At 29.6% G+C, this 25,714-nt stretch overlaps 1 protein-coding gene across 1 annotated transcript in view; it reads left to right on the top strand.

Annotated features, from left to right (window-relative positions):
- The window catches only part of LOC111635967 (probable ATP-dependent RNA helicase DDX43), a 100,156-nt gene that overhangs the window by 23,488 nt on the left and 50,954 nt on the right, over positions 1 to 25,714 (top strand). The window contains exons 6-8 of the mRNA XM_023381117.1: positions 9,067 to 9,167; positions 14,860 to 15,419; positions 19,678 to 19,850. Of these exons, the coding sequence (XP_023236885.1) occupies positions 9,067 to 9,167; positions 14,860 to 15,419; positions 19,678 to 19,850 (834 nt within the window). The remainder of the gene's footprint in view (positions 1 to 9,066; positions 9,168 to 14,859; positions 15,420 to 19,677; positions 19,851 to 25,714) is intronic.

The following is a 25,714-nucleotide window of genomic DNA, read 5'->3' on the forward strand; positions in this document are numbered from 1 at the left end:
CATTTAGAGATGTATTTTAGATAGGTTCAATTTACAATAGATTATATTATGTATCTTGATTTATGTATTGCTTTGTTTTATTTTACTCATTAAATCCTTTGTTGTTTAAGAGTCCCATAAGGCCCCCCCTAGTCTCTCACTTGCAAGAGGACTTGTCAACATTCATCCAAAATTAATATGGGATTGTTGCAAAATTCATTTAGGATGATTTTAACTGATTATTTAATAAAAATGTATTTTAGATGATAGAATGTTAAGTTTATAACTATATATTATGATTTGAATATTTTTGAGTATATTATTAATAGATCTATGCTTTAAAATTATTGAGTGAAGTAGAACACTTGTATTCATGTAGTTTTTCTAATTTATTAGTAGTTCTTTTGCAAGTTTTGTACATGGTGTAAAAATTGGGACAAATGCAAATGCCTCTCTGCTTGTTTATTTCTCAGTTAAATCACAAAATTCGTTCACAGCCTGATACTTGTGATTAGTTATGACAATTAGCACTTAATCGTTATTCTGTTCTTGGCAATGCACTCCAAGTTGATTAGTTGTGCTACTCAGAAGTGAATCTACCAGCTTGGCATTGATTTTGTCCCAAACCTCTTGGTTCTACAGTTGGTTTTTGAGGGTAGTCCTCAGGATTTTGATTAGGTTAATATCAGGATTTAAGGCCTACCAATCCAGGACATTGATATTGTTGTCCATGAACCACTGTTGTGTTGACTGTACAGCATGTTGGCATGCATGATCTTGCTTGATGACTGCATCCCTCCAAATAGATCAAATTTATCATTTCCAAAAGACATCATGCAAGATATTTTGATATTGTTCAATGTTAATGGACCCTTGAATGATTTTGAGTAGTGTGGTCCCTTAATTAATTAAGTGCAAATTTATGTAATTAGAATATGTTACAGATGGTTATCAACTTTTTAAATGACTTTCATACAAACTTTTTATGCATTAAAAAACGCCTTTTTTTTTAGTCTTTGGAGTTAAGACATTCTCTGATAATCTTGTTTCTGAAATTTTTGAAATATAAAAGACTTGCATGAATTAATTTCCTATTCTTGTTAAGATAACTGATTAAATCCTAATTTTGTTTGTTCAGTTAGAGTAAAAACATTAAGTTATACATCATTTTGAATGACAAGGTATAATTTCTTAGTTACTTTTCTTACATAGAATGTTTTTAACCTATTATTGGATTAAGTAATCATAATAAAGAGTCCCTCTCTCTAGCTTCACAATTCCTACACAATACATTCTTGAAAGAAAACAGAAAATCTATAATTATTTCTTCTCTTATAGGGAATAGTATGCTGCTCTGAGAACTTCCAAGTTACTTTTTAGAAAACATTGACATGTTGGAGCTTAAGGACATTTTTAACTTTGTTCATTAGTACTCAAATTTACTTCTTTGGTGCAAACATTCAATGTTGCTTTTTTGTGCATTTTGTTATAAAAATAACTTTATTTATGTGAATTAATGTTTTCTGTTAACTTACTGTTTTTGTTTTTAACACAAATACTTAGAAAGTTTATCTACCATGCTTTAATTTGTTGTTTTGACATAATCCAATTTATCTGTTGTTATTAACTTTAGTCATTAATTAATGCAAAAATGATTTGTCAGTTGTTAAATATTTTTGAAATTTCATTAATCTATCTCGAAACATTCCTAAGCCTGATGTATTAATCTTAAACCAAACTACTGCCATAATCAGACTACAATTAATAATTAGTATTAATATTAAAGTAGAAATTTCTAATTTATAAATGACAACATCTCAAAGCCCAAGTAATATACAATAAATCACCAAACGATCATTTGGTGATTTATTGAATACTAATTTAGAAATTATTATTTCCATATAATAGCTCAATTAATTATGGCAGTAGTTTGTTTTAATTCACTAATATTTGAAATTTTAACAAAACATCTTAAACTTTTTGTTGTGAAATTATTGTAATGCAAATTATTTTCTAATGAGCTCAACTTGGATGTATGTCTGCTGTCATGTTTTGCATCTGAAAGGTTGTTATGATTAGAAATTTGTCTTAAAGAAGATCTAAATTAACATTATATGATAGAACTACAAACTAATACTTGTTTTGGTAGTTTTTAATATTTTTTTTTTTGTTTTTATTACTGAAAACTTTTACTTATAAATTGCTAAAAATATCATTGTTCATAACTTCCTCACAACTGTTTCAATTGATTAAGTAAAAGTCCTTTGCAGTTATCTAGCATTGGAAAAAATCCAAAAAAGCTACTATTTACTGTAGCAGTAAAACAAAATTTACACCTCATCAGTGAAAAAGTGAAATTACCTTTTTTTAAAGCTCTTATTAGCTTAGTTGCAAATTCTTTCTATGCTATATAGCACTGATAATGTAGAAACCAAAAATCTTGTTTGAAATAACCAACATAAAAGTTAGTTGCATTTTGTTGTTTGTTCTAACTTTTATTTTCTTATAACTTAATTTGGAATTCTATACCTTAATGATTATGATTTATCAAGATAAGGGCTTTAATTGTAGGGTTTTTGTTGCCTTGTTTGATATATATATCTTAATATATATTGTTTGATATAATAATCTTATATAAATTTTACATTTATATATATATATATAGACAGTAGAGCATCGATTATCTGACTCAGTTGGGGACTCGAGTTGGTCGGATAACTGAAAAGAATGAAAAAAATATATTAGTATAGTATATTAGTATATCCCATGTAATTAGTATAATAGTATATCGCTATTAACCTACTTGCGTTGAATTTTCATCAATGTTAAGCCTAACAAAAATTTTTTTGTAATACTAATCGTCGTTATTGTATCGGTAAAAATTATTTTTTAAATTATTTTATTGCTTACAAAACAAACAACCACTCATAATTAGAAAATTAGGGCTCATTTAAATACTGGCATCCCTTTCATGGTGAACCAGGGTTGCCAGCTAAAACACGCAAAAATTTAATAAAAATAATATTAAAGTCAAGACATAGCCAAATATTGTAGCGCCACATCACTAGCAGACATTTGAAATTTGCCGACTAGAACGGTCAGTTAACTGGGGGTCAGATAATCGATGCTCTACTGTATATATAAATAAATGTAAAATTTATATACANTTTTTTTCAGTTTATGCCGTTGAAATAAATAAATAATTAAAAAAATAAAAGAATTTGTCGGTTTTGTTTACACGTTTATTGGGCCGCATTGGAACTTGCCTTGGGCCGCATGCGGCCCGAGGGCCGCGGGTTGGACACCCCTGCCCTAGAAGTTCGAGTTCGCTACTTCGAAATTTAATAGCAGTAAATCCCCTAATACACAAGTTACCTTGCCAAATATTTTTTTTATAATCTTATCCCCATCCTGAGAAATTAAATGAAATAGATGTCAACACACACCGGAATTCCCCCCTTTTTGACTTTTTTGGAGAATCAAATTTGACATGAATAAAATATTCTTCACAAAATCTTGTATAATGGCTGATAAATACTTATATTTATTATATGTCTCTTCAATCCGAATGGTTAACAAACGGTAGACTTTCTTTNTGGATAACAAACATGCCATATATAATATATCAATAAAAAAGCACACATTTTACAAGAAAACTTAGTAAATTTACTACGCTTGAGTAAAAATTTACATAAACATAACAGAATACTTATAAATTAGCCTGAATTATACGACGCTCCACGTGCAATTATTGCTCGCCTTTTCAATCCCCATTTTAGCGGAAAAACTGTAACTCTGCATCATCTTATTGCCCAATCATGACACCATCGACCTCTTGTTGCTCCTTTCTTCTGGGCATATGAGCACTGGCGTGACTAAACTACTCGTCTCCGTGAGTAGTTCCACATTCAATTAGTATTAATTTTCTCATTATGGCCCATAGAATGAAATGATTTGGATATTGTATTATCATATTAAACACTACCCTTCTTCCAAATTTCATCAAAATCGTGGGGACTCTTTGTGAGAGGGTCTTTTTAGGTTCGAAAAATTTTTGACGTTTTTCGATCCGTCCAGCCACGTCCCTCGCCATCCAGCCGCCCCATTGTGGGCCTAACCAAACTCATAATGGGCTTGCTAAAAGAGGCCCCTTTAGTGCCTTCAGGACGAAAAGAGTAAAAAAAAAGAGAGATCGTTGGATGATAATTTATTAACATCCTAAAAATTCGGTTGGTGTATTAAGCAAAATATTTTAAAAATTAATGGAAATATTTTACTAATATGATTATTATTAATTATAAATATGAATAAACGACATTATTTTTATAATAATTAAATTTTGGCTATTTTCAACGAGTCAAATGACAGCATAGCAACCGGTTGTTTACTTTTTTGCTCTCTCCAAATTCAATTAAGATGTAAACACAAGAAAAATATTCAAATTTTCGTAAAATTTGCCAGGTAATTTTTACTAATTACATCTTATAATTATTAATTATTCTAAAATCAATTTTAAAATAGGCTTTAAACACGTGTTTTTAAAATAATAAAACTAATTTTTTAATCTCTAAATGATTTATTGGATAATGTAAATATACATAATTAATCTGTTTATAAGAAATTAATTATGTATAAAAACAACTAATTATTTTTTCATTTTAAATAAGCATGAAATTTATCATTTATAATACATAAGTCATTAAAACATTTTGAAATATGGAGGAAAGAGAAAAAATTTAAATATTTAAAATTGACAGGTCTATTGTATATTACAATGTTAGTGTTAAATTAGTATTGATTTTTAACTATATTGTTTATCTACAAATAAACATATATTGCAAATGGACATCTTTCTTTTCATATATAAAAATATTTACTGTTGTTTTATTTTTTTTTTAACTAAAACTTTTAACAAAAATAAACATAATCAAAATTTACTTGATAATTTATTGCATACTTCATTTATACCTATCATTTTGAATGCCTATTTGATTCACTTCAGAAGCGTGTAATATTACTTTTATTTTTAAATTCTGTTTAAACATTGATTTTGTTTTTTATTATAGAGCCGTAACAAAGTTTAATAGAAGATTCTTCATACAATTTGTTAAGGTAATAAAATTTTAAATCTCAAGTGAATATTTATGAAAATAACAGTCATTATTAATAACTAACATGTGCATATTTATTATTGTTTTGAAACAACTGTATATTCTACTTTGTAAGAATTTATAGTTTTAGTTATGTTATGCTGTCCATTAATTACATGTACAGTTTTTAAGCCACTTTTGATTCCCCCTTTATTCCTAATTGTATAAATAATAATGTTTAGTATTATTATTTTAGTACTAGGTATGAAAGTTTATACATTATCCATAGAAGGAAAGGTAAAAATACATTAATGAACCATACAATTTTTGAGCCACTTTTGATCCTCTCTGTTGTATACATTGATGTTCTTTTGGCATACTCCTCCCCTTTAATTTAGTGTATGATAGTTTATGGACTTCCTTGATGTTGAAAAAAATGAATTTAAAAAGTACTGCAAATGTTTTCTTACTGATAGTTTATTCACATAAATAGTAAGTAAGCTTATAAGAACAAATTGATATTCCACTAATACGACTAAAAACAGTCCGTGTATAAACAATGCCTTGATTATCTCAATCATTGCCATGTCCTTTCCTGTCAAACTGGACAGCGTCTTATTGACAAATATAATATATTTTGTTCATAAAGTTAGAAATTGTTCATACAGGTAGAAATTGCTTATTGTAATCACAGATTATCAGAATTAGCATGCTTAAAACATGATTTAAAATACACATAAAACTTCACTTATTCTAATCAGAATTTGGTTATACAGGTATACCTCGCCTTACGTCGGTAATTGGTTCCAGGAAAACGACTTAAGTCGAATTTACTTGTCTCCAAATCTACTTGTCACTAGGCTAAACCATAAATTACTATTCCCAGTTCTGTATTTTATTTATTAATGCATTTTTAATAATATATGGTTAATAAGATAAATTTTTATTATATAGATGTAATTTTCTTGTTTGATACATTAAACTATAGTTACTCTTAAATTTGCACCTCAACTTCCCAAATTTTTTTTAAAAAAGCAGCTGAAAAAGTGGTGCTAAAACTTTTATTTGCATAAAGTGTAACAACTCATAACCAATTTACTGAATTATTAGACTATTATTGGGCTTTAGTTTCACTAACAGCATAGACCAAAAATAGCCAATAATTTAACAGATCATTTGACATAAAAGTATACATATAGCATGTTCTGTATAATGTGTAAATAGCATAAAAGTATACATATTTTGCATGTTTAAAACTTGAGAAAATGATTAGAAAATTCAAATCAGTTAGTCACTTTTAGAATATGATACATCAATTTCATAGTTTAGACAAAAAAGCATTATACTTGCAAACAGTTCTACATTTTTTAGTCAGCCATAGATGACATGAAGAAAGTAAATCTTTGAACTGCATAAATGATCTCTCAACATCAACAGATATTAGAGGAGTATATTTGGTCTTTACTAAAAAGTCCAGGTTTTGTGACTGAAGATGCTTGGGAATTGTATTTTGAATATCTGGAGTTTTGCTCAGGGAATACTCCCAAGCAAAACTCCAGTTTATATATACAGTAGAGCATTGCTTATCTGAAACAGTTCTGGACTGGGGTTGTTTGCATAACTGATCATTTTCGAAAAAATATACAGTACAGTTTTGTGTTTAATATATATTTTGTATTACATGTCTTACAACTACATACCTTACATAAAGTAGTACATTAAAGTAGACCTATGGTTTAGGTTGGCAGGGAGGGGAAGAGTGCTGCAGCTCCACAGCACTAGTGGAAATTTGAATATGCTGACTAGAACGCTTTTGGTTAACTGATGTTCTATTGTATATCTATATGTAAACTTGCTTCTGAATAATGGAGTTAAATTTCTATATAACAAATTTTTTAAATTTCTCTAAATTTCTTTTTAATTCCTATTTCTCTAAAGTAAATCCATTCAATTGGTCTTTGGTGTGTTAAAAAGTCAGCCATCTGCTGAGAAGAAGTGGAAATCTTTGTCAAGTTTAGAAACTGAACTGCACAGGAACTTGTAAGAGTGAACAGTGTAGAGTTCCTTTAAAACTGCTTGTTTCAACAGGCTTGAGTTTCATTGTGGCTACTGAAGAATTTTTATGTAATTTATCAATGAATGCTCCCATGTATGAGAAATTTTCAGTATAAAAACAAGCCACTTAAATCCATGTACTCCACCTCCTAGTTATGGTGTTTTGGAAGTGGCAAGCTAGTTATCTTTCTATAGACTGTAATTCATGTAAAGATATTAGAATATAGTTAATGGATTTTTGTTTCTCTTTAACTCAGAAATACAGTCAAACTTCCATATTATGAACTTCTAGGTAGTAAATCTCTCCATATAATGAATTTTTGCTTTGTACACTGTTTTTTCAGCCAAAAATATATGTAAACTTTCTTCTAAACAACAAAGTTAAATTTTTATATAACAAATTTTTTAATTTGTAAGGATCATGATCATTAATTAATTGTCCTTTGAATTAAATCTGACTACTAAAATTCATAGTACTGTATTTTTGCAGAATAATTGGCATGTCACGTATGGAAGACCAGAATGCTGGAAACTCTGGGGTTATTGGCACGCCAGTTAAACTGCAACTAAAATATAAAATTAATCAGATCTAACAAAACTAGTTGTTAATTAAACTAGTTTTTAATTTTAGTTTAGTAAAAAAGTAGTTGTTTAATTAAACTAGTAAAACTAGTTGTTACAGAAAACATTCTTCCCAGTACAATAAAATAACAACAATGTAATTTGACTGACTTAAAATCAGAAAGTTTTTATTTATAAGACAATAAAACAATTAACAATTTATTGAAAGTAGTAATAGTATTAGTAGTCAGTGTGAGCTACTCTGACCTTAAAAATAGCACCTTTCTCTCAAATTTCACTCAAAGCCAATGTTAATTGGTATAAGTTGAGATAATTTACAGAGAGTTTCATTTCATAAATTTTGTGTTTATTTTTGTTTTTGAATCAAATTACAATAAAATAAACATATGAAATTCTGAAATTTTTTTTGAGTATTTTACATTCTTAGAAAGAAGACAGACTGAAGAAATTAAACATATAATGGTAGTTTTTGATGTAATGCTGATAATTTCCCAGTTTTAGAATAAAAACTCATTTGTTTTTACTTGAGGTAACTTGTTCATTTTTTAATGTGTCCTCTAAAGAAGGATGTATAACATCACTTAAACTGGAATTCCCCAGGATAAACTGGCATGCCAGTTTTTACCATATGAAAATATCATCTGATTTTGTGGTTTCCTCAGATAGACCAACATGCTAAACAATCTGCAAAAATATTGTTGTAATTAGACTTATTGAAGGACAGTTTGTTGTTTATTTTTCAATATTTTCTTACAACTTTATTATGGTATTTATTAATGTTTTAAAGATATGTATATTTAATTGATAGATACTAAGCAAAATTGTTATAAGAAATTAAAAACTAAAAAGGGTTGTGTAAAAACATAAAATTTCAATATTTTTTTTAAATTTTAAAGATATTTTGAAAAATGCTTGACAATGATTAGTGAATGATAAATTGTACAGTCTCGATTAATCATTCATCGTTAATTGAGTAACTTGATAGTCATCCCATCCATAGTAAGTTCTCTTATACAGTGCATATTGGACTGACAATGACACATTGTATTGAATCATTCTGCATTAATTGAATCCTTTGATGCATATTATAAACAACACTATAGTGAATTTTGCACTAAATGAAATTGCAAAATGCAAAACTCTAAATCTACAGAATGGTAAAAAATAACTTTAATCATAATTTAGTAAGAATTACATAATAGTTAGAAATTATGCACTTTATTTTGAATTATTAAAAACAGATAACCATGATTTAAGTATTTGCACCCTAATATGAAATAAAACATTGTTTCAACATATAAAAGTATTTACAAATAATAATAATAATAATTACAAATATTTTACAAATTGTTTTAGCTTNAAAAATGAAAAACAATATAGTTGTGCAAAGTTTAGATGAGGACGGTTCTCATACTATTCCAAATCCAATTTCAGATTTTATGCAGGCATTCAAAAATTATCGTAAGTAAAATATATTCTGATTATGGTTTTTTTCCCATTTTATTATAAATTTCACATTTAAGTTTTAATGATATCAAAGAAGTTTAATGAAAAATAACTTTTTAATTTGTTGTTTATATTATAAAGATGAAAATAATTACTGTAAAACCTTAACGCATTATTTTTTAGAAGATTAAAACAAAAACAATAAAATAGGGAAAACAATGGTCCAGGAAACCATTAAAAACTATAGATAAGAATGGTTTAATAATTATTATGTTTTGAAATATATGATAAAACATTACAGTGTATTTAAAAAAATTCTTGCTGAAGAAATCTTCAACACTTATTTCTTTCTAACTTGCCTCTCAATTTGAAGTAAAAATTTTCAAAACAGAACACTTTCAGGATTACTGTCATTCATGCTGTGCACATAAATGAAAGATTTTACTTTCATTTGCTGTTTTTGAACCTCAGCAAAATTAAGCACAACTTTGGTTTGCCATATTCTCATTCTTCTACCATGGACATTAAATATGCTATGCTCATTATGTTTGATATTTAGCCAATGAGCATGAATTTTTGGATGTTGTTGACTACACATGTGCAAAAGAAACATTCTTATGTATTTATGTATCAACTTAATTGCCATGTGAGTTTTCTACTTCCATGAATATGTTGAAGGTTTTAATAGAAAAAAATTTGAAAGTGTCTGTGGAAATGAGTCTGCTGAGGAATACTCTCAACTGAGACACTTTCAAACAACAATAATCTTTGAATTTAACTTCGTTTTCAAAAATCATACATCAGATGAGGAAATCAACATATTCAGATCACTTTTCATTTCAATTTGTGAACCTAATTCTTTCTCTCTTTAAGCAATGGTAAAAGTTGAATATCACCATCAGAAAAACATTGTTCCATGGTATTCTATGAACACTTCCATCATAAGCTTAATAGGAAATGACCATAGTGTAGCTTGCTTTGTGATGACTCAGTGAATGTCTATAGTATCTGTATTGTAGCAGTCTGTGTGGCTGAGGAAAGATTGTGAGGAATCTTAAATTAAAAGATTCCTCACAATCTTAAGAGATTAAATCTTAAATTAAGAGAAATTAAAAGATGCATATTGTGTTACTGATAGCTGTTGCTTGACTTTAAAGAAAGGCAGAAGAGATGACAATTTGCATTTTTTAAGACTCAGACTAAAATGCATGCAAAGTATAATAATATTGAACTTTTACTTTTTAATGGCCTAATAGATGAGATGGTAAAGACATCAGTCTATTGTTCTGGGGACTACAATTGAATCTGGGTGGTCAACACCAGGAAATTTTTGAATGGTCTGTCCTGGATATGTTTGGCCATGTCCTTTACCATCAAGTTGCTCCATTATGGAGAAACCTAAGTTAGATAAATTCATGATGTAACTAGAAAAAACAGCTTAGTGCCCACAAGATGGAAAGAGTTTAAAACAGCCTTTACTTTCAAATAAAATAAGAAATTTTTATTCAAAGAAATTTTATATTTTTCCAATTTTATTTTTAAATGTCTTTTTCCCTTTCCTTATTCAATGTTTCCATATTTGTGATAGTTTTTTAGAATGCAACCCCTGAGAATATGGAGCTGTTACCATATTTGAAATTATATTTGAGAAATAAAAACAATGATTAGATATTAAATGATACCTTATTTGTTTGTTGTAAAAGATAAAATCATGACTTCAAGTGAATTCATTTTGGAAAATTGGAAAATAAATTAAAATACTTTTTAGGATAGCTGTATACTTGAGGTGTTTCTTGTCGTGAATTTTTTGTATCAACTTTGCCTTATCCCATTCCGCTATAACTTCTGGAGGGTCTGCTAGAATGTATGTTGCTAGCGCTGTGACTGGCTGCTCATTTCTTATAACATTGGATGTTCAGCACCACTTTCCTGTAAGCCTAGAAGTTTGACAATGCTGTTTGCAATAGAATAAACTTTTTATCATACAGGCGTTAATTACCAATGACTGTCGTCAGACTGACAAGCGCTTTCGATGCTAATTATTTTCGTCTTCTTCAGGTTGTTAAAATGGTTAAATTTCTTTTTTTGATTACAAATAACTGACTGTTTCAAGCAACGTTTTGGAATGGAAGCAACAGTAGAACATAAAATAATTTTCAAACAAAAACACGCGCAGTTGTAATGCGCATGTGTTATGTGCCTCCAAATTGCGGAGCTAGATATGTTGGTTTAGAGAATTATACAAACTGATCCACAAAGGGGGCAAATCAAGTGTGGGATCCACAAAGGGGTCAAATCAAGTGTGGGAGTGTTACAGGGATTTAGTATGTTGGTAAGGAGGGCCTCTCAAATATATATAATATTTCTGTTATTGCACTGTCTTATTATGGCCACCTCATCTTACAACGGGGTATGTTGGTGTTGTAACACCATTCTAGCAAGCTCAGTTTCATTTTTGCCTTCCCTAATAGAATACTGATGTTCCGTAATACGACACGACAACATTCTAGTTGTCTCGCCAATATAATGAGTGCGATCACCTGACATATTTTCTAATGGGATAGAATAAATCCCCGATCTTTCTAGAATGGAACTAGGATCCCTGTCATTGGACAGCAACCTTCTAAGATTTGGCTGTGGGGAAATTGGCAAAAATAGGGTATGCTGCTTAAAAATATGGCAAATATGAAGAGTGACATGACCACAAAATGGTATTGCGGGAAGGGCTATTGTGGATTCTTTTGGGAGATGCAGTGTAGTAGGAGGAAAAAGCGATCTTTTTACTTTGTTTAAGATGTAGATAAATTTAGCACTATTGTAGCCCGCCTCATTTACTGCACAGCGAATGTTATTAAGTTCGGTATCGATAGCAGCTTGACTGGAAGATAAAAGAAAGGCCCCCCTAATTAAAGGTGCGATTGCCGCATTGATGTAATGTTGTGTCTGGTATGCTGTAGCGGGGATTAGGGGAGGTACAGCATTCCTGTGCTGTACCTCCCCTGGCTGAATGTCCAACGTACACATTTTCACATTTAAAACTTCAGCCTCAACCTCGCTACTTTCCACCGTCTCTGGGCTTGTATGACCATCACCCATACCTCATATATGGCAGCTGTCTGGGCCCTCTCTGGTTGGATTTTGTATCTGCCATTAGTCACCTTCAAAATAAAACATGGCATAAGTTAATGCATACAAGTGTATCAAAAGAAATTGTATATAACATTAATCTTATGCTATATGTGCATTTGAAAATAAGCAGTGAGTTACCATTCATTCTGCCTAACAAAATGAAACGTAGCTCAAATCTCTGTGAAACATGGTAGAATCAACAAGCTTATTAAGTCAGGTGGAAGTTAATCGTGTTTTAAAATAAAATTGAAGTAATTGTATACAAAAATTCTTATGTATTCATAATTTATTATATTAATAATAATAATTTTAGTTATATGGAATCCTAAGAAAATTTTAATCATATTAAAATGATTTCAGGACAGTACAAAAATTTCTCCTTCAACTCGAAATGTATATTTTTGTGATAAATAATAATTTATTCTTTTCAAATAACAATATTCTCTGTTCTTTTTAGGAAAATCATGGGATTGTTCCTCACTCAAATTTCTCTAAACCGGCTTGTAGCAAAGAAAGTAACGAAAATATTAAAGGTATGTACCATTTTAGATGTGATGTATGTAGACTATGCATTGCTAATAAGAGGGTACTCAAATCAGTCTTCTTGAATGTACTGCTTTCGATCAGTTATTTCATTCAGAAATTATGTATTTGAATTTATGTATTTAGAACCTTTATTGTTGGCTACAAAACAGGGTTGTCCAAAGGTCAGTTAACGGTTTAAAAGTAATTTTAGATGCAGTTTACTTCCTAACAAAGTTTACAAAACTTTGTTAGGAAGTAAACTTATTGTTAATGAGGCATTCTAATGTATAGTTACATGTTTTCTGATATAAAATTGAGTTGCTGTCCAAACATGCAAAAGCTTTTGCTTCAGGTAACTAGTTTTGAACTACTGAAGACTTGCATGTGTGCACATTGTATTTCCTATACAGTCAAATCTTTGGGTTTTGGTTGCTAACTTTCTGAACAAATTAGTTTGTGAACAGAATTTTGAATGTGTAATTGCTCTGGTTGCCGAATGAGCTACTCGGTAAGAGCTGGCCACAGATTAGAGAGAGACAGATGGTTAACTCTCTATACCTCCTATGTTAAAGATAGCCAATGGCCTAACAAATCAATGACAGGATTATTCATGTAATGTATTCAAAATCACTATAATCTTAATAGGATGATTTTTCTCACAGACCAAGCTACCAAGTTAGATGACACAAGACTTTACTGTAGTAAACTTTTGAAGCATACTTTTACATCAAATGCATTTTGGGCTAATATAACTTTATAGCCCCTCTCCAGTGCTATTAAAAGCAAAGTTATAATAATAAGTCATGACATTGTTGTGATAAGTTATAATATTTTACTACATAATTTTCATATTTACTTACATGCATGAGAACATAGAAACAATTTGAAACTCTGGTACACATTTTCTAGTACAGTCGACCCCCTATAACACGGGTTCATATAGTTCGGATTCCTATATGATGGCAAAAAAATTGTGACCGTATTCGTACAAATATGCTAAAAAAAACTCGTATAATTCGATAACACGTCATCACCGACTTGTGTCACGACAGGATTGGTCAAATCTGGACCAATAGTGGACAAGCATCCAAACTACTTTCCACCGTTCAGCGCCACACTACAGAGAGTTTAGGCGGGTAAGTTGAGTTTACTATCGTCTGTACAGTATATAAATTAGGTACTTAAATTAAACAAAATTAACAAATTAATTAATAAATTAATAAATATATATTAATAATAATATTAAATAAAATTAATAAATTAAACAAGTTTAATACAATACGGTAGACCCCCCCTATAATGCAAGTTCATATAATGCGGATTTGTATATCGTGGCAAAATAATTGCAACCGTATTTGTATAAAGATGCTAACAGAGACTCGTAAAATGCGGTAAAATGTCATTGCCGACTCGTGTCATGACGGGATTGGTCGAATCTGGACCAATAGTGGATGAGCAGCCGAACTACTTACACGCTACAGAGAGTTTAGGCAGTAACTTGAGTTTACTATTGTCTGTACAGTATGTAAATTAGGTACCGTAAGTCTAATACAGTACTGTAATTTTATACATTTTTTGTGAAAAAACATTTCTTATTCAACGGCCATAAAAATTATTTATATTAATGATGTCTCCAAAGTTCAACGAATTTTTCACAAAAAAATAACTTATCAGAAAATGTACCCGTCGTTTGGTGCACTACACCACGACGAAAACAAGTTTAAGCAATGGCATCATCAAACGGTGCACACTCGGTAAGTAATCCTACAATATTTTGTTTATAGCATAGTTTATACGGATTATTCCCAAAAAAATTGTGTGTGTTTTGGAATGTTGAGTCAAATTAGTCTAGAATTGATTAATTTTATGAAAGAAAACCTTACAAACAGCTGTAGTCTGTAAATTGCACACATGCCGGGCTGTGATTGGCTCATGTATTTAAGGATTCCTACAATGCGAAATTTGTATAAAGTGGAACGTATCTACCATGTTATAGGGGGTCGACTGTACTGTGATTTTATAATTTTTACATTATCTAAAATTTTGTCTTTAGTCATCACGACCTCTGCCATGGAGAAGAATTCTAAGAGAAAATGTATATCCCTTGAAGAAAAAATTAAAATTTTGGATCGGTTAAAATTTGGTGAGAAAATAAAAGTCATTGCTAAAGATTTAAAATTAAAGAAGGCAACAATTCGATCAATAAAAAGAAATGAAAACAAAATAAGGGCTAGAATTTCCTCTGGATCTTTAGCAAGTTTGGATAAAACTGCTCGTATAAAGGACACTTTAATGCCTAAAATGGAAAAGTGTTTGATGTTATGGATGGAAGATTGCTTTTCAAAGAATTTTCCTTTGAATAATAATGTGATAATGCAAAAGGCAACAAAGATTTACCAGCATTTAAAAGAGCTTGAATCCGTTTCTTTTAATGAATCACATCAATATGAATTTAAAGCCAGTAAAGGTTGGTTTAGAAGATTTAGGAATCGATTTTCTTTGTGCAATGTCAAAGATGGGGGACAAAGCGCATCAGCCAACATAGAAGCAGCCAAGAGATTCCAAAAGAATTTTCTCAAAATTGTAGAAGATGGAAATTACACTGCAGATCAGGTATATAACGCCGACGAAACCTCGTTATATTGGAAGAAAATGCCCAGACGCACTTACATCTCAAAAAATATAAAGTCTGATTCAGGATTTAAGGTTTCCAAGGATAGGATCACTTTACTTTTATGTTCAAACGCNATTTTAATTATTTGAATGTAAAAAATTGTTTACTAATGTAGTCATATATTTTTACTGAGAAAAATACAGGGTCGGAATTAAATTTTTAGCAGAAAAGATATTACAGGGAATCTGCAAATATTAGATTCCCTGATCAGACCAACCAGGAGTAAGATTGACAGACCCTGTAAATATTGGAGAGTCTGTCGGTCTTACTCCTTTTGTTTGATCCAAACACATTTTTAAATTTGGCTCGGTATAAGGAGGTTTACGAAAACTGCAGCAACCAAACAAATGTTAAGATTTGTCACACTTATATCTCGTAAACTATAAATGATGATCTAACAATTGTAAATCTTCTATCCAACAAAATTTAATCCTTATTTAAAATGGTGGGTAATGGGGGGGTGCAGATGTGCAGGGGAGGGATAGTGGTTGCATATGAACACTGAAAATGGCAACATGGTGTTGCATTTGGGCATTGAAACGTTGGTTACGAAGAGATAGGACATTGAAATTGGTGTTGATTTGTATAGAATGACAGGATCTATAATATTATTTAGAAATAATAACAAAAAAAAAAATAGAATTTGTAAACTTATGAGCCAATAATTGTGTGAGTTGAAGAAATTTTCATAGCGTTAAAGAAATTTCAAAGGAAATATGAACAGAAATGTATATCATCGGAAAGAAAAATTTTAAAGGAATCAGAAAAGCCCAAGATGACTAATGCTGACAAGGCAATTGTGTGTAGTGTGTAAGAAAACCAATTGTGTCAACTTCAATGTGAATATTTTGAGTGTGCCACTGCCTAAAATGATAGATATTGACTTGAAATGTGATAACCAGCAAGACTCTATTCATTTACATCTTATTTTTCCTCTAATAACACAAAGATGGATTCTTGCTTTAAACAATTGCAATTGTGTTCTGTACACAACCCTCTCAATTTTTTGACTTGCGTGACATTTGGTTAACTCATTGCAGTCAGTTGATGTGGGGACAAAGAGCTGTCAGTCAACTTAATGATATTGTGTACGGGACATTTTGGACCATGTGGTGGACTTTATGGAATTTATGTATTTATACTTGTTCTTTTCTGCTGGCTCAGGGGTCGGCAACCTTTTGAGTCGGAAGAGCCAAAAATTACAATTTACAAAATTTCAAAGTTTTTAAAGAGCCACAAAATTTTTTCTTGCCAACAATAAATAGTACTCGCATAAATAAAGTTTTTTGATTAAAAAAAACTAATCTATTTATTCAGAATTGTCTTGCATCGAAAGCGAATTAAACCTCATAGAAACATCTGACGACGGCATCATTCGAGAGCTTCCGACGGACTGACGACAGTGATGACGCGTGTCACGGGGGAGGGGTGCGATGAAAAGCGAGTACAAGTGGCTGAGAGATAGAATCGGTGCCGAATCCTCGTTAATCGATTCAGAACAATTTTTAAATGTTTTTTTTTTTTTTTGATAAAATAAATAATATTTGCATATGGAACTAAAGAGCCGCAGCTTCACATCCAAAGAGCCGCAGGTTGCCGACCCCTGTGCTGGCTACATACAGTATGTGGAAATCATCAATCTGTCAAAATTGACAGGATTATTATTTGCGTTAGGTCTTTTCTCTAACTGCAAATTTCAATTATTGCTTATCCAAAACATTAAAGCACGATAACTAACAATGCATTCACATATTAAGAATTGCATATACAAATTTCATTAATACATCAATAAACAATGATATATATGCACTAATATGTATTAGTATATAATTCAAAATGTTATATATAATGTTTTCAATTTTTGGTTATTAAAAAAAATTCATAGACAACTAGAGGATAAATAAATGGATGTACAGTGTATATATATGTGTGTGTGTGTGTATGTATGTATATATATACACATATATATTTATTTATTTTATTATCTGGCATTACTCAGAAGAAACTCCCAGAAGGGGGTGCAATGGTCTCCTGTGCACTCCCTAAATTCACCTCCTAAGTATATGATTAAAAAACATAAATAAAAAATAAATACAGGTAACCCCCGTATAACACGGCACTTCTATAGCACGGATTCGCTCTAACACGGTTCGAATTGGTACCATCCCCCGTATAACACGGTACTTTTATAGCACGGATTCACTCTGACACGGTTCGAGAATTGGGTAAAACCCTCGTACAACAGGAAATGTAATAAATTTTTACATACTTAAGTAATAATAGTTCACGAAAATTATTATTTTCGTGAACTATTAGTACTTAAGTATGTAAATTTTCTCTTCTCGCCTTCTGTCGATACACGTGGTCCTTCTCGAAACTTGTTTCAATGTTGCCAGATCGCGACGCTTCTGCTTCTGATGTTGCCGAATGTTTTTCCCTTATTCCATACTTGCTTTATTCTTCATAAGTGCTTAGCACCATATAAGGAAATTTATAAAGACCTTTTAACTAGAAGCAAGCAATCTAAAATTACATACATTTTGCAAAAGGTAAAGCATGGATCTGAAGATAATGCAGAAAAATGCTCAGAGGATAAGGATAACTTGCCAAAAAAAAAACGCTCTCGGTTAATTAATAGTGTTTTTAGTGATGACGAAGAAAACATTGTTTAATTTATATTAATATGTATCACTTAAAAATTTTAATGAAGATATTTATCTTAATTATTAAAATATACTAGCATGATTTTTAATTTTTGGAACCTAACCCTCCTTTTCGTATTAGTTCTTTGTTTCGTATAACACCGATTCGCATAACACGGCAATTTTTTGGAACGTAACTACCGTGTTATACGGGGGTTACCTGTACATATAGATATAATTAATATGTAAATAACTTAGTAGACACATAGGATATTCGAACAAAACAACATGTACCTCAGAAATCTTTAAACTATTCTTTACCTGAAGGACCCTGAGGGGTCTTAAAACATTTGTATTGTTAAATTTTAGTTTGCATCGGCTAAAGGTTTCTGAGGTACGTGTTGTTTAGTAAACTCCGGTGTGTAGTTATTTGTTATTATTCAAACAAAGTTAAATAATGTACTATTTCAAATGTCATTTATGAAATTTATGAAGCAGCAGTAATTTTCTTCTAGTAGTTGTCATTTTATGATAGATTGTAACAGTATTTTCTGCTCTTACTCTCTGATGTTTACTTGAAAATGATTTAGAAATAGCTTAGAGAAGTAGGAATTGAAGGATTAGTTTTAAGTTTTATTTTTGAAAATGCAACTAGAAAATTGTTGTATTATTAAATTATACAATAATTTGAACGTTTTGCTATTCTCTGTGAAATTCATATTTAAATTAGTGTTTAAAATAATTTGAATTATATTTTTATGTAAATGTGAATAATTAAAAACTAATACTGTAAGTATCACATTTTGAAAATGAAACTCGGGTAAATGGAAAACTCAAGTAACATGTAATAATTTATTAGAATTATAGATTTATGGAATTTTTTATTTCAGGAATTTCTTACATATTAATTATATCTATATATATTTATTTTTTATTTGCTTTTTAATTATATACTTATAGAGGTGAAATGCATGTTTTTTTAAAGTCTCACAATATCAATTTGTGGAGACTTTTGAAGTCATGTTGTGGACAATATACTGAGTTTAAATAATGTGATTTTTGGATTTGATATCATCATAAGACCATTTTTAATTAAGAATCAAATACAGAAAATAAAGAATGGATTTCCCCCCTCACTTTGAAGGTTCTAGGTCAATGTTGAAAAAATGGCTGTAAATTTAAACATTCAGGAAGACAAAATATTGTTTTTGATGCTTTGGATTCTGTATGGAAGCTGAACACTTGCAACAGTAGTTGCTTGTATAGTGATTGAATCTAAGATACATATGCACAGTGATTTTGTAGGTACAGATACAATGATTTAATTCAGTGTCTATTTTGAGTTTTTGAAATTGTATTATAACAGAAATGCATAAAATGAGATTGTATACAATAAGGGATACCCGTATTTAATTGAATAATAGTTAAAAAAAATTTCATTTTAATTTAATATATTTCAAACTAAATTTAACTTTGAAAAAGTTAATGTTTAATTTCAATTCTAATTATTAAAACATAAGTATTTTATTTTAAAATATATATTAAAATGAGTTAATTATATTATTATAACATCAGAATAAATATTAAGAAAACTAATATATTTATAAAATATTATAGACCAAGAGATAAAAGAGGTGGCCCTTCTTGTCTTGTTTTTGCACCCACAAGAGAATTAGCACAGCAGATTGAAAGAGAATGTAAAAAATATGAATATAAAGGAATTAAATGGTAAGTTTTTCTGTTGTGATAATGAAGTAATGATATTCTAAAAGATTTGAATCAAATTCTTAAAATTTTGTATTTTAATAAATTTTATAATTCAGTTTAAAAAATTTTAAAGTTTATTAAAGTAGAAGTTAATTACATTAAAGTTTGATTCAATTTAATTAACAACAGAAATCCTGTTCAATCTGTGTTTAGAATTTAATTAAAAATTTGATTTTTACACAGAGATAATATATTTTATATATTTTCTAATTATATATGCTACATATACTTTTTGCTATTACATGTTCCTAATACAAATTTGGTATTTTTGTAATCCATCATATTCTTCACTATGTGATGACCATGTTAAAACACAGTATGGCCACCAACATGTACTGTACCTTTCACTAGTGGGCACCTCTAAATATCAGACAAACTTTTCAATCCCAATGGTGTCTGCTATTCAGAGGTTATACTGTATTAAATTTAAATCTTTCAAAAAACTAAGTACAATGTTTTAATTAAATATGAAGGAGGTAAGTTTTTGTGAGTAAATTAGTCAAACTTCCTATATGGAACATGTGCAGAAAAGATTCTTTTCAGTTCAGCCAACAATGTGAGTAAAACAGCAAAATATAATGCTGAATTGCTAACAATGACATGTATAGGAGTTTGGACCTTAAATGTTGAAATGTTACATCAGTACAACATAGTGTCAAAACAAACTAAAACAGCAATTGATCACAGATAAATTCTAGTTATATTTTAATTACATTGAAACCAACTAGTTAGAGTTTGATATCAGTTGGGAACAAAACATTACTATCAACTTTGATGCTAAATTTATAATCTGTATATTAATTGAAAGAGGGTTTTAGTTTTGCAACTTTTAGTTTGAATAAGTTTCTGGGCTAAAAATAAATTCAGGTATCAAATTAAAGTTCTTATCCTGTAGATGGTGCTACTGAAGAGAGATTTGAGAAAGTGCAATGGTTCAGGTTTGGCAGAGTAGCAAAGATACGATGTTAAGTCTCTGGAACAAATATGCTTAGTAATTGTTCGGTATTTGCACCCAAAGTGTGTGTCATAACATAAAGGAATAAATAAATTGTTCTAAGCAAAGGAGAAAAATCATCATAAGACAAAAATCTAAATAGAATAACTCATACTTTCAAATTTCAACAAAAGCATAAAAGAATTACTAACAAAGAGTGAGTTCAGTGAGGATTAATTTGCTATTTAGAAATGACTGCTTCCTACAGAGTAAGTGTTTTTAATATTATAAAACAGCAAATATGACTAAAAACACAATTAAGAAACAATGACACAAATAATAGCAGCAAGACAATCATGATCTTTATTGCATGCTATTCTCCTACCTAAAACAAATTCAAACTTTCCACCAGTGGGAAAAAGAATGAATCATTCGCCAGCACTAAAACCTAGCCTGTGGAGTAAAACCAATTTCATATTTACATATTAATTGAAAGAGGGTTTTAGATTTTGAACTTAGTTTGAACTAACAATACAGTTCAGATATCAAATGAACATGCTTACACTGTAAATGATGCTGCTGAAGAAAGATTTAAGAAAGGTGCAATGCTTCAGGTGACAAGAGTTTATCTCTTCAGTAAACATTAGTTCTAAATTGTGCCACTACAGCAAACAGCACCAATCACAGCAACTGGATTTGTCTGTTTCAGCGTTTTGTTGTCTTTGTTGAAAATGGAAAGCAGTATATGCAATTTAAAGTACAAATATAAGCAAAGTTTAAGCAGACATATGAGACATAAGAGAAGCATAAAAAGGACTATAATAGGAATAATGAAGTTATAAATTATTTAAATATAGTTTGTGTTTAGGTGAATTTCATAAAAAAGAAGTATTGTTACACTGTAGAGAGCTATGTGATATTACTATATCTAATTATAATTAGACATTTAATTCATTTAGTGATTTTAAGGAATGGAAACAAATATGAAGTGGAAAATACCGTTAAGTACATTATAATGAGTGGTTCAGAAATGAACATTAAGCCTAATAGTTCTACATATAACTGTCATAGATCATAAATTTTAAGTCTGTTTTATTTTATTCATAATTCCATCTCATAATTTTACAATATTAATTTTTTATAGATTAATTCATTTTTAAGCAAGGTGTCTATTCATAAATTTATTTTATTTTCACTTTTAACTAATAATTTCAAACAAAGCATTTATAATTTATAATCATGAATTGAAAACACAAGTATTGTATTGGTATATTTTAAATCACACTCACTTCATTCCATTTCATTTAACATGTACTGTCAACATTGTTGAACTCTAAACAAATGATAAGGCTTGTAACTATGGCCCAAAACTGACAAATTAAGTTGCTGCGATTGGCACTGTTTGCTGAAGCGGCATAATTTAAAACTAATGTTTACCAGAGAGCTAGACTCTTGAGTTCAGGTGTGGTGGAGTGGCAAAGATAGAATTTTAATTCTATGTGAAGGCAAGTGACAAACATATCAGGCACTTGCACACCATATGGCAATTTACTTTTTATTAACCATTTGAACAATCTGTTGCTCACCACTACTGTAAATCCCTGAGCTTTGTTTGCTAATTATGCATAAATTAAAAGACATTTTCCATTATTTTTTCAATAAATTAATTTTGTCAATATTGACTACAGTGTTTCCATCTTTTAACACCAACCTTTCTTATTTTACTATTACTTAATGATGAGAACAAAATGTGATTTTAACTGTTCAGTTCATTACTTAATGCCAATTGATGGCTTTCTCGACAAATTACCAACTAAAAGAATAAACCTGAACATACAACTGTTGATAGGTTGAAAGGTTTATAACAGCCAATGAGATTGCTGAGGCAGCTGACACTACCCTCACCATTATCTGAAACCTCACCAGTGATACCTTGTGACCCAGATGCAAAATTGAAACAAGTCATTTAGAGAGGATTGGTGAGACAGCCTTGTGGTACCAAAGTACAGATAGATACAAATCACCTGCAAATGGCTTGGAAAACACTTGCTGTGCTGATGATTTTTGTATAGAATGCCAAATTTTAAATGAGCTCATTGTGTTTTAATGCAATAAAATATGCTATCAATTTAGATAGGTTCCTGTTAGTCTATATAATAATTGAAAGAGTATTTCAGTATGTCTAACTTAGAGTAGATGGCTGGGGCTAAAAGCATGGTTTAAGTATCAAATTAAAGCTCTTATCCTGTAGATGCTGCTGCTGAGAGATTTGAGAAACGGGCAATGGTTCAGGTATGGCAAAGTTACAAAGATAAAATGTTAAGTCTATGGGACAAACATATTAACCTTATCCTTAGGAATTTTTTTGTTTTGCAGTTTCATTATTGTTAATACTGAGGTTAATAAATGTATATTTTAATTACTAAGATTGCTTTTATCACTCTCTCCTAAACTTAATTTCAATCCCCCATCTCCTCAAAAGCCCGAGCAACATCAGCACATTCAGCTAGTTAGTTAATAACTTAACAGCATTTATTCATTTCTTATTATTTGTATTGATATGTTAACAAAAATATAACTACAGTAGAGTGTCGATTTTCCGAATACAAAGATTGAAGCGCCACAGCACTGGCAAAAATTTAAATTTGCCGACTGGAATTCTTTCGGATGATTGACTTTCGGAAAATCGACGCTCTACTGTACTTTAAACCAGTAACATAACTGGAGGGAAACTAGGTTAACCCAGTCATTCTCAAATATCTTGTAAACAGTTGTATGCAGTACATAGAAATAAATTCAACATTGATTGATTATATATGTAGAAAGTTTTAAAATTTTATATTAATTATATAGAGGACTAGATTCAAAGTTATTGCATTTAAACATAAGTGTAAACTGCTTTGTATAAAAAATATATTCAGCAGTAATCTTTCTTCTATTCTCCCCAGTGTTTGAATCTAGATGAATGAAAGAACTGACAAACCTTTCAAATAAAATTTTTTATGAATTATTCAGCAAATGAATTTTATTAAATAAAAGATGTTTTATAATTTTATTGCTTTTAGTTTTTTATAATAGAATTTATGGCACTGTAGAAGAATGATCACCCAAAATGCATTTGCCTGAATAATTAATAAGAAAGATTTAATGGAAAGGATTGTCAGTTGATTTTTACAATTAAATGCAATAACTACAGAATTTTATTGAATGCATAATTTTATTTATAATTGACTTTATTGCATACATCCTACATGAAACATTATTCTAATATGTTAAAGCCAAACAGTTGCTGGAGTAAATTGGGCTATTTTTACTGCTGAGTAATTTAGCACATTAGTATTTTAAAGATATTAAATTTAATAATAATCATTAAATTTAATAACAGATGGCACATAACATCTATTTCTAGTGTCAAATTACTCAGTATTTAATTGTTAATAGTAGCAGTAAAATAACCTGATTAAACTTTTTAACTTTATAACAAGAGTTTGTGTGAACTTGTGTCAACTTTGGGTTCAGAGATGTCTATATATTCACTGTGATCAAATAATATCACAAAACACATTGTTATGACATAATTTTCAAAGCCCTTGTTTGCTGGTTGTCATGTGTTTATGTTTATCCCTTCTCACTTGAAAAATGTGATTATAATAGATGTTAGTAAGATTTGCTCACAGATAGAAATAAAATACATATGCATTCCATCTTATAAATTATAATATATACCTTGTGTTATTGGTGCTTTTAACATGCATAATGCATATTTCAGGCATTTTTATCTTCATGCACTGCAATTTTAAATGCATATAAATCTGGCCCTTGGTTATGAAATTTCTCATTTATGCTGAATAAAAAATTCAGATGATAATTATTACAAAATGTAAAAAAAACACTAACAAAGTTTTATTTTCAATACATTTTGTAAGTTTTAATGTTGTTGATTGATCTTAAGATTATATAAACATATTAACTTGCAGCTTGAAATAATATCACAGTTAGTGTTCTTTTATTTTTCATATTTTCATTTTTACTTTTAAATTTCCATGTTAATTCTTTTTCTTGTATATTACATTAATTACACTCTCTATCAATAGAAATTTTGTTTATATCAATACATTAAAATGTTAGTGTATTTTTTAACATTTTGTACATTTAACAATACCGATAATTTTGTATTTTGCTACAAACACATTTATATGAACAATATACTCCTAATTATCCAGTCTAATCACTTGTAATGGAGGCACAGATTATGCAGAAACACTGATAATCCACAAGTCTGTTTTAATGAAAGCTAATAAATTTTTCTTCTATTCAGTTTTTAATTTTATATTAAATTTAACATAATAGTTTGTATATATATTATGAATAAAATGTTTTGAGAGTGATGATTAGATATGATTAGTTGAATGTAAACAGAAAATTCAGAAAAATTTCTTGAACTAGCACTTTGCAGTTCACTATCAATTTCTTGTATTATTAACTTAGAATAACAGGTTGCCACCTAGATATCATCATAAAACATCATTAAGTTTGCAATATCAAGGAAATGATTCAAAAATTTTTTTTTTCAGTTTTACAACTTAATGAAAAAAAATACACTAAGCCTATATATATATATAGTAAAGCCTTATTATTCAAGAATCATCTGCACATACTATACTTGTTAGGCCATTTAATTTAATCCTTGACATTCTGGAAGTACTTCTGGTGCTCACCATACCATTTTAATTAGAGTTAATAATAAAGATTTTTTTAAATTTTAATGCTAATATTTGTATTCTGATTTCTAAATTTTTTTTGAGATGTAAGCATGCATGGATAACTGAGAGTATACTATATGTTATATATAATAACTTTTTCAACTATTTATAAAGTTCAGCTATTAGAT

This window comes from Centruroides sculpturatus, unplaced genomic scaffold (genome assembly GCF_000671375.1).
Source record: "Centruroides sculpturatus isolate CEXI.00-Female unplaced genomic scaffold, Cexi_2.0 scaffold1002, whole genome shotgun sequence".
NCBI lineage: Eukaryota > Metazoa > Arthropoda > Arachnida > Scorpiones > Buthidae > Centruroides > Centruroides sculpturatus.